Source organism: Lissotriton vulgaris, chromosome 2_1 (assembly GCF_964263255.1).
Source record: "Lissotriton vulgaris chromosome 2_1, aLisVul1.2, whole genome shotgun sequence".
In the NCBI taxonomy this organism is placed as follows: domain Eukaryota; kingdom Metazoa; phylum Chordata; class Amphibia; order Caudata; family Salamandridae; genus Lissotriton; species Lissotriton vulgaris.
Genome location: NC_141687.1, coordinates 434,888,852 through 434,900,065, shown reverse-complemented (window position 1 = coordinate 434,900,065; position 11,214 = coordinate 434,888,852). Strand labels below are relative to the sequence as shown.

At 44.3% G+C, this 11,214-nt stretch overlaps 1 protein-coding gene across 1 annotated transcript; it reads left to right on the top strand.

Annotated features, from left to right (window-relative positions):
* The first annotated feature begins 2,342 nt into the window (after window positions 1-2,342).
* Window positions 2,343-10,825, top strand: LOC147730554 (gamma-crystallin-3-like). Its single transcript, XM_086958593.1, has 3 exons — window positions 2,343-2,381; window positions 8,945-9,187; window positions 10,502-10,825. The coding sequence occupies exons 1-3, from the start codon at window positions 2,373-2,375 to the stop codon at window positions 10,775-10,777; spliced, it is 528 nt and encodes a 175-aa protein (XP_086814719.1). The 5' UTR covers window positions 2,343-2,372; the 3' UTR covers window positions 10,778-10,825.
* The last annotated feature ends 389 nt before the right edge of the window (window positions 10,826-11,214 follow it).

The window sequence follows — 11,214 nt, the reverse complement described above, 5'->3', positions numbered from 1 at the left end:
TTAAACAGTGAACAATCGTTAAACCTTATCCAGGATGGCATCGATATTATCATATATACAAAGATGTAGCCGTCTTTAGCCAATATAATCGGTATTGTTTAGTTTGTTTGACTGTTCAAACTAAATAATAGTGATTTATTTTGATCAACAACAAACAGTCTGGTTTATTTTCCCTTTTTTAATCATTGTGTTAGAAAATATGTGGATACGAGTTGTCTCCCTTGTAATGTATTATAAATGATTTGAATGATTGGATAAAATTTGTACAGTGAGTTTATTATTGTTTGTTTTGTATGCACCTTTTTAGCATTGAAAAAGTCCTGTTGGGACGAAACATGCCGCGTCGGCTATCAATTTGGTGCTGTGGTTTTAAAAAAAGAAACATGAACACAAGCAATAAAGAATAAAGGAAGAATATGCGTCCAGCAATTAGACGACTCATTTGATTTATTTGGGAGGCAGTACAAGAATGCTAGTTATATTCAACTGTTGATTCAATTGTATGCTACTCTAACGTTTGCATACAAAATTCTGATGAATAACAGCATATGATAATATTTGAGTGCAGAGACAATTCTGTTGTTTTTGCTTTGGTTTTCCCAATTAGTGGGGACGTAGGAAGGTCACATTCCCGGCTCATTACACCATGCCTTTGTTCTAATTGCCATATACTAGACTAACTGGTGCAGGTTTCTAGTGCCCTGACCTTTATCCCTTTCCTTGTACTCAATTTTTCTAAATTAGTTTGGAATTTTTCTTTAGTTCTGTTTTCACAGTTTTTACTGTTAGAGGCAATGTGTAAAGTATTTATGGTGCACTCTAAGCCAATCCTGACTGCCTTTGTAACAACCTATCAGAGGACAGGTTTATTTAGTGCCTTTTGTCGTTCACCTTTACAAGAATTGTGTGTATTACTTGAGTGGGGCACTCACCCCTCTCAAATAATACCCCAATTTCTGACACTTTTCACAAGTCCAAAAGCGCAATATAATGACATCACACTATTTTGACCCAGTGAAATACTGTACTAAGGGGCCCCCAACATGTAGATAGATCCCAAGGCCCTCTCTTAGTATGTAAGTTATTTTTTTTATTGATCACACATGTTCATTTGACAGTTGCCCTGTCCAGTCAGACCTAAAAATACACGTAGATTAGTGTAACCCTGGGCATCCCATACTGCTCTCAAACAGTCGTGGCTGCTTCCGAACAGGGGTGGTAGGGCAGGTGTGTGGAGGAGGAGATGGGAAATCAATAAAAAAAAGCACTTACTTATACCGCTGACTGCCGGCCTCTGCCTCCTTCCGCAGGAAGAACACAGCCTCCCAGAATCCCCTGTCCAATCACAACGCTGCCTTAGCAGCATTGTGATTGGTCTGAGCGCCGTGGTTCGGTGCTCAGACAGAGGCTGGCAGGCTGTGCATGTTCGCGACGCAGGTTGTGAGGCAGACTGAGTGCCGAACATGCAGAGTGCGCATGATGCTTTGGGGGGCCCGATACGGCAGCCAAACCATCTTGCGCACTTTAGGTGCTTCCACCACTCCTTCCCCTGTGACGTGTGGAGCCCAGCCCCATCCCCCTGGCTTCAGCTGCAAGCTGAGTACCGAAAACAAAATGATAATAACGAACGTTATTATAAAAACATTTTTGTATTCATCTTGTATTTCAAGCAGTGGGACAACGCTCCTCCGCCTTAGGGGAGGAGCCACCACTCCTCTGAAACACAAGCCTGCCCTCTGAAGTCTAATGTGAATATTGGAAGGGAACGGTGCTAGGAATGCAATACATTCCGCAGGGCTGTCTTCCCATCTGTGCTGCTTCAAGAGAAATACAAACACCATAAATGATCTTTTTATCTAAGACACTTTTACAGCATTACAATTGTATATGTTTGCCCCCGAAAGTTTAAGCTCCGACAGCTGAATAAATAAACAAAATTATCACAGTTGTGCGGTGGGCAAGCACTTTTTTTGTGGAAGCAAAAACAGAAAGCACCTCTCTAGTGATGTTCACAAAATTGTCTGGGGGCATCTGTACTGTCAATCCAGAGCAGGAAAAGGTATAGATACATATCCAGAAAGATTTTCTTTGTTGAACGTTTTCTGAAGCACAATATACTGCTTTTAACAAATGATAGAACAATGGTGTATTTTGTTAGTGTCCCCACGCAAAAATCTGCTCAGCAAAAACGAACAACGCCATTATCTCCAATGTGCTGGCAGTGAAAGTGGTACAATGCGTGTTTTGTCTCACTGGACAGAAAAAGCTGCATTGCATTGTTCTCATGCAGATAGTAGCAGGTGAAGATGTATATAAGGGCTGCTGTGCGCCCACCCACAGCACCGAGGTCTCACAACCATCCAGCAGCCAACATGGGCAAGGTAAGTAAAGGAAGGCCATGGATGTAAATGTATAACAATTTGGATTCATTGCCCAGGGTATACACCCTCGCAAATCCCATTCATTAAATAGATGTGAAAAATATAGTTGCAAGTTTTTAAAACTTTATCTTGGGTATTCCAGTTTAACAAACCATGGATTAGGGGCAATGTTTGTAAGTGTGGTTATACTGTATACATATGTAAGCTTAGACTCCTATCCCTCTTTGGCGTCACGTTATTTTAGTTCACAGTACAGAATGGTTTTAGTAATGACACACCACCATCAAGGCGAGTAGATCCAAACTTCAGCAGCGCATTATATAGATGTGTACGTTTCTAAAATGCAATCAGTCTCGTGTTTTTTTATCTTCCTTTTCATTTCTGCCTCTCAAAACAGATCTTTTTTTTATAGATAACACCAACCTCACGTGGCTGTGTAAGTGTTTTAAAAACACATAGGATGGTAAAATGCTACAAAAATAGGTTTTACAGAAAAAAACATACAATTTAACACACAAGGACGAAATCTCCGATACAAGCAATAGAATCACAAGCAAAAATATTTTTGATGTAAAGGGGTTACACAAATGTGTTCAAGTAGCTGATGTTTCCAGGTGGCATTTTCATTTTGTGAAATTCGTATTTTATTTTCCAAAAATGTAATCTCCATCAGTTGGTCTGGTTCTTTTAAATGGAGACAGACAATAACAAGCATTTACAATGCAACGGTTTCGCCTTCGGAAAAGTTTGAGCTATTGGCATTGTAAATGACAAACTTTTTATTTATGTGTTGGTTTTGAAAACAGATAAATAAATGGCATTCTCATTTACAATGCCAATAGCTTACTCTGTCGCAAATGCAAGACGTATTGCATTTGCACACACACACCCACACAAGAGCCCCCCCCACACACACACACAAGAGCCCCCCACACACACCACACAAGAGCCCCCCTCACACACCAGAGCCCCCCACACACACACGCAAGAGCCCCCCACACAAACACACACACGCAAGAGCCCCCCACACAAACACACACACGCAAGAGCCCCCCACACACATACGCAAGAGCCCCCACACACACGCAAGAGCCCCCCCCCCACACACACACGCAAAGAGCCCCACACACACGCAAAGAGCCCCACACACACGCAAAGAGCCCCACACACACGCAAAGAGCCCCACACACACGCAAAGAGCCCCACACACACGCAAAGAGCCCCACACACATGCAAAGAGCCCCACGCAGAGGTCAGGGGTGGCACAGAAGCAGAGTTTCACCAGCTGAGGCTCGCATGAAGCCTCTAGCATGAAATAGAGGGAGGGTAAGGGAGAAGTGATGAAAGAGAGGAGGTAAACAATGAAGGGAGAGCTCCATACCTGGGGCGGGGGGTCGAACTTGGCCAGAGGTGGAGGAGGTGTACCCCAGATTCGAGGGACTGCCCCTTCCAGCAATCTAGGAAGCTCTTTTCAGGAGAATTTGTTTGAAAAAGCAGGTGGAGCAAGTTGTTCCAAGGGGAATAGCTGTTTTTATTATTACTGCTGATAAGTTATCTGTGCCACCTGCTCTTGTAAGTTTTAGCATCTCAGTTGTTTTCTTAATGATTGGTATTGAGAACCCCTCTTTGATCTCTTTATTAGCAAGAAATGTTATCAGGCTATAAAGTAGTGTCCTCCAACAGTGAGAAATGCCCTGCGTGGCCGAAACAGGTCGGTGTGACAGACTGGCTCTGTTTACTTAATTAAATACCTGAAGTGAAGGATTTCTGAGTGCGGCGTATTTTTGCAAAAAAAAAAATAGATATATATATAATCCTGCTATTGTTGTAAACACACAGCTTGTCAACTAGTAGCAAGGTGATCCTCATAGCTATATGCATTGCGTAACTCATACAAAATCATTATAGGTTTCTTTGATGAAGCAAGGTAATAGTGTATTGCCTGTTGCACAAAACGGTGAAGGTTTAAAATCATATGATGTATTAATCAATACAAGACAGGTTCCTTTTAAATCCAAGTACAGTTTGAAGTAGAAACCCCAAACTGAAACTGCATATTCAGGAAGTTCTTATGTCATCAATTGTCTCAAGTCTTTAAAAAATATAGAACGTAGTAAATTGGTAGGATCTTAGCACTCAAAACGTGCTTCCTAATCTTTGTTCTGCATTTGTAGAAGCAGCGCTCCTGCCTCAGCTGGTTTCTCCCCTCAAATCAGGGAGATCGGGTATTGGGCTGTTATCCCCGGGTCCCACGCGCAATGCGGGGCACTCGGGAGGCGAGGCGCACGTCCGTGACGCTTTGGCGAGCGAGCGCACAGCCCCCCAGCACTTCCTCTCTTCAGCCGGTGTCAATACTGGGTGCGGGGTGGAAGGCGATCTCCCCCAGCTTCTGGGCCGAAGACTCACCCTCGCAGGCACGGCCCCCGTCGCAGCTCCCACTGGCCTCCGCTGACGTCGAGGGTTCCCCCGGAGTCAGCCACTCACAGCGCGGCTCCCGGGGCAGATCCTGATGACGCGGCGAGGCTCCAACCAACGGCGGCGCAGCTCACGGGGACAGGCCCACTGCAGCGGCCAATCAGAGCGCGCCTCTGCCGACGAGCCTCCGAAAAGCCACCAATGCGGTCGCAGCCCCTTCGTGCCTCGGCCAAGGTGCCGAGCAGCTGCCGGTTGACCCCCGGGCGGGACGGGATACCACAATTTGTGAGGACACGGGGGGGGGCGGGAGAGGATGAGGGGGGCGGGCGGGAGAGGACGAGGGGGGCGGGAAAGGACACGGACGTCGGGAGGGAGGCGGGAAACGTGGGGACGGCGGGAGGAGGGACACAAGGCAGGACAGCAGCAAGCACGGCCCGGCCGGACACAAGGCAGGACAGCAGCAAGCACGGCCCGGCCGGAGGAGACTCGGGGGCGTTCCCGGCGTCGCGTGACGTCGGCAAAAGCCAAAGAATCTCGGGAACGCCCCCGTGTCTGGTCCGGCATTGACGGACAGGCCCTCGTCCAATGGCTAGGCTCCATTTATGGAGCTAGCCAATGGGACGGGGGGGCGTGTTCCAGAGTGCTTACTGTACTCAATAGATTTCTCTGGAGGAGGAGCCTAACGGCTCCGTCCCCCAGCGAAACCTAAAAAGGCAGCACACTGCAATACTGCTTTACTTATTCTGTGTATGAAAGGCTGAGTGGGGAGCTAGAGTTCTAACCATGGGGTCAAATACAGATCATAAGCCTTGTGAGACAGTTTAGTGGATGTATCAGTGCAATTTGCCTTCCGACCCAGTAAGAGCTAAGAGGCCTGTGACTGACAAGATTTCCTTCAAACCTTCACCAGGGTTACCAGTTCATTCTTAGCACAATTGTTATTAACTCTCATTCAGCCCTCCCCCCATACACTCTCATTCCCCCACTGAACCATACACTCCCATTCACACATTCACCCATTCTGCCATTCACCAGCTCACTGAAACTCATTCACACACTCAATCATGCATTCTCACCTACCCTACCACCCATTTATCTAATTCACAATGGCTCACACACCACTGTTTTACTTTCATTTATTAAATTATATTGTTGAAGGGCAGCAGGTTGCATTTCAGTCCATTTATGTTTTTCTAATGAACATTTGTCTACCTATCATGTCCACAGTCATCTATTCAGTTACTTACTTAAGATAATTTACTAACCTAAACACATTCAACAAATCATTCATTTCCTTCTACCTTACATCAACCACCTACCTACTCACATTCACTCATCCTCGTCTAGCTTCCCACTATCATTAGCTTAATTCATAAAACCAGTCATCACATTTACATACCCACTCAGTCAACCCCGACATTCAATAACTCACCCATTTACAAAAACACGCCAAACATCACTGATTGAGTAACCAGCTACAGTAGTGGCTTTGCTAGTGCTTGTTTTATTATCCCTGCAGATTCCATCTAGATGGATGTGCAAGGGAGCTAGAACAAGAATATGCAGGCATGACAGTAAAGAGTTGAGGCCTGGCCTTATTGGTGCTGCAGAGGAGAGAAAGCAGTTAGAAAAGGAAATCAGAGACAGGAGGGTGAACAGATGTTTACTTTCTGCTCCCAAGTTACTCGTGCTGTGAATTTTGAGGCAGCTGCTGACCTGGTCATGTTGCTGGAAAATGTCACGTCATCACAGCATGATGAGATCGTGGATTCCTGTGCGTGCTCATACGGATTACGAATGGGCTCCTTTTCTGACTTTACATACACTACATAAAGGTGTTTCTCTGTGACGTCATCCGCATGATTCCTAAGTCCATCCTTTTCCCATCACAGGGTGGGTGTCGTGAGTGAAGCTTGCTGGACATTCCTCAACCTATGGGTTGATAGTAAAAGGTGGGGTAACCACTGCTGAGTGACATGTAGACATATAAAGCCCCGACCTTGAAGCAAAATGGCCGAGGTTGTTTTTAATTGGGGCTCTAGGGGAAGGTGACGTCTCAAGGCTGTGAGAAAGGTCAAAGGCTGGGTTAAACCCTAGCAACGCTCAATCAGACACAAGCTCTCTCAGATGCAGAAGGCCTACTAAAAAGGCCAAACAATTCCTACTTTTCCTTCCTTTCGGACCTTCATTTAAATGTTGTATATTTAAATATGCTTTTATATTAGCAAGCCATAAAAGGACTGGGGGCGCAGCCCCTGCTCCCTTAAACTGGAGCCACTGAAGTACAGTCTAGAGAGAGCAACATCAGGCCCCAGGGCCACTGCATCATTAAGGCACAATCTCCGGATAAATAACGTGTCTATGCGAAGCTAGTTTGGGCCACGGGACTCCCAGGGGGACAGGCGCACTGATACAAGCTACAAGTTCCTGCGTAATTGAAGTCTACTGGAGTAAAAGTTGGGACATAATCAGACTGAACATTACTATTTTACTGAAAAATAATGAAAAAAAATCGTGACTAGTCCACGGTGCTTAATTTGCACCACTGGTTTTAGGTGGGACCCACCATCACTCATTTTGGGGACCACTCAAATGTTTCTTCAACAGGCTTTGATCCAAGTAAGAAAGAAAAACACAAAAGAGGTAAAAGAAGAGGAAGAGAAAGACCGAAAATTATGACAGAGGGAGAAAAGAGTGATGATAAAGAGCTAGTAAGAGTGAACAGCTAAAGATGCAGGGAGTGTCATCTAATAGATTAAACAGGCTTAAGGTAAAATAAAGACTATGCACCCTTGGTTTTCAGCACCGTGAAAGTGCTACCCAAGGGTTTTCTGGGCAAAACTTTGGGCCCTGGCACTTATTTTGCCTCTATAGGATTACCATTCATGAAACACAATCTCTGTGTAATCGGATGTTAAAATCTATCGTATCTTGGGTCCCACATACATGGCCAGAAGCTTTTATTTACACACAAACCAAAGTGAAAGATGGTCCCCCTTGACATTCCAGTACAGTGGACCTATTATCTCTTATATTACCATCAGCAGCTCCTATTTTGACATCTTTATCTTCCACCACAGTCTAACGGGTTTATTACGAGTACAGCGGTCCTGGGACTGCCGTACTTACAGTGGCGGCCCTACCAACATGCTCCGACCGCTGTATTCCGAGTGCGGTTGATGGATTGCAACCAGCCTGCTACAACACAGCTAGCACTGCCAAGACACTGGATCCTGCGATGCAGGCGGTGTGCAAAGTGTGGAGGAATTGAGGGGTTGCCAATCCCATGCACCAATGTCCATATTATGAGTTTCCCTTTCGCACAACTTTTCATGGCAGTGATACCGCCATGGAAAAGCTTGCGAAAAGGCAAGGAGGGGGCCCCCAACAGGGGCCAAGGCAAATCTGCCCATAGGTTTGAGTGCGGGGGACCTTTTGTGCCCCCCTACAAATGCACTTTCGTGCATGCACTGTGTGGCTTGCACAACATGGTGCATGCTGCACAGTGCATGTATTGCAACAGGCTCTCTCATGGCTGTGGTAGACAGCCGCTGTGAGACCGGTGATGCACTGGCCGCCTCCCTGTCCTGAATTCAACTTGAAATCTGGCGGGCTGGTGTTCCACAGGTTTGCCAATCTTCCTGGAACTGCGGCAGTCCCAGCTGAAGATTGCCAAACTCGGAATAAGGCCGTAAATGAGGTGAGATCATAGAAGATGACTGACTGAACTTCTGCTTTTTTGATGGATGCCCTTCTCTGGCCTTTTTCTTAAGCAGGCTCTGTCTGGAACTCTCCGGAACTCGTGCTAAAATTACTGTAAGGCAATAATGTCATTCAGTCTGCTTTTCCCTGCAATTAATGTACTGTTGGAGATATTGGATGCAAGAACATGACCCACTATTGCCAGGACTGTGTGGCACCATACTGTATGCACTATGAAAAAACACTTCACAAAGACCTACTCCTAATGAGAATTGAAAATTGAAAATTACTTGAAAGGGAACTTTTACTAGTTTAAGAAATTCTCAGAATGGAGTTGAACTGAAATAAGTAATACATTTTAAATGTATCACCAAAACCATCTGTTCTATTACACTATGTCCTCCTTATTCTGCATTATTAAATTGTCTTATTTTTGTCCACAACAGATCATCTTCTACGAGGACAGGAATTTCCAAGGCCGCTCCCACGAGTGCAGCTCTGAGTGTCCTGATCTCACTCCTTTCTTTAGTCGCTGCAACTCCATCCGGGTGGAAAGTGGCAACTGGATACTCTATGAACACCCCAATTTTAGAGGACATCAGTACTACCTGAGGAGGGGCGAGTACCCTGACTTCCAGCAGTGGATGGGTTACAATGATTCCATCCGGTCATGCCGATTGTCCCCTCAAGTAAGTCGTTTATTTAGTTATACTTTAAACCTACGTCAGGCACTCTGATCTACAGGTAAATCTTGCTTGGCAAAGTCCGGTCTGGTTCTTTGATGACTGAAGAGTAATAAAGAGAATTGTTTCGAGACTTCATATTGGAGAAGAGTACATTGATATTGACACCATTGAACTATGTGTATTTCATGAAAGGAAGAGAGAAGAAACAAATAGAACAAACTCTACAATACAATAGTTTGATTCTTGTGGCACTCCCTTTTGTGTGTTTTTTTTTGTTTTAATGTATTTATGGTTTCGGAGTAGTTTCACCATTAGAGGGTGAGTGCAGACCACTATTACCTTGCGGAACTAGCACCTGTGCAGCTGCCTTTAGCCAGACCTTCAGTTGCTTTGGGATTAGATGGGTTACAGTGACTCCATCCGGTGATGCTGCTTGACACCCTCAAGTAAGTGGTTTATGTAGTAGTACTTTGAAGCTACGTCAGGTACCCGGATCTGGATGTAAATCTTGAATGGCAAAGTGGGTGCTTAGTCTGAAAGTTCACAAGAGAGGCAGTCTAAACTAATGTCACTGGGGAAAGGATAAGGCAATGCAACAAAGCTCCATTGATGCCAGTTTGCTGCACTCCATCATTCAAATTGTAAGGAGCTGCACGAGAAAAGCATGGCAGTGATCAAATGTGATGTAATGCCAACTTGTAAGGTAGGTTTCTTGTCCCTAGAACTGGATTTGCTTGCCAAAAAGGTCCCTGCAAGGTTGAATGCGGGGCAGAACTATTGAAGAAGAATTCAAGAATTAGTTTTCCTATACTGAATGCACATGTGTTTTCTGCTTACATAAGATCTGTGTTCTGACCAAGAGGGCTATGTGGATTCTGTATGAGATTCAGGAAATCTAGAATATATATCTTATCTCATCCTTCTTTTTTTATAACCATAGTATGAGCAAAATGGTAGTCCAGAGGTATGAGAAAAGGCCAATGGAAAATGTGAGCCACCAGCCTTAAATTTTCTGAATACTTTCCATTACTTTTACTTTAAGCTTTTAGTTATATATTAGTTTACTAAAACATCATAATGCTGCTATTTTGTGATATACTTCTTCACAAAAGGTTTTTTAGCACACAAATGATTTATATTTTGCTTATTTTTCTGATTAAGACGTACGTTTTGTTTTTACAAAGCACAGTATATCCTGATTGTGATGAGAATTTTCCAACTGTACTGGAAATGTGGATCTAGGTTCTATTCTGTACCTTATGGATGCTTCAGAAATTGTTATACCTAAATCGTTTTCTCTTCTTGTTTCTTATCCAGCACCATGGATCCTACAGGCTAAGGGTTTATGAACGAGAGAACTTTGGAGGTCAGATGATGGAGTTTAGTGAAGACTGTCCACATGTTTATGAACAATTCAATTACCATGACATCCACTCCTGTAATGTGCAGGATGGACATTGGGTCTTCTATGAAGAACCCAACTACAGAGGACGTCAGTACTACCTGAGACCCGGCGAATACAGGAGATACAGCGACTGGGGAGCCTCAAGCCCCAGAGTTGGTTCTTTCAGGAGAGTAAGAGATCATTATTGAGTTACCTTGAATGTGAAGGCCAGGCTATAAAAGTACACAATAAATGATATCACAATAAAATTCCCTTGTTTTATGTTATTCTTATCACCAAACCGATTGTAAAATGAAATTACCATGCCTGGTGTATTGATATAAGGCCATATGTATCATGCATTATACCAGTTGTGGAATCGGGCCAATTGCGATGGGTAAAATGCATTTTGGTATGTGTGAATTCCAATTTACGATACGGTAACATCTTACCAAATCGCAGTTTAGAATTGTGAATTTATACCGATCCGGTGTTAGAAAGGGGTGTGTTTAGGGTGTCCTTTCCTAATGCCGAATTGCAGCAGTATGTAAGAATGTTTTGCAACGGAAATGCGGACACAACGCATTTGCATATTACCACCTACTTCAAGTAGGTGGTATCCCATTTGGAAATTGGAAGCTTCCCC

Excerpts from the sequence above, each read along its gene's own strand:
- LOC147730554 (XM_086958593.1), top strand. Across the intron at positions 9,188-10,501 it reads CATGCCGATTGTCCCCTCAA|CACCATGGATCCTACAGGCT; the intron begins GTAAGTCGTTTA and ends TTTCTTATCCAG.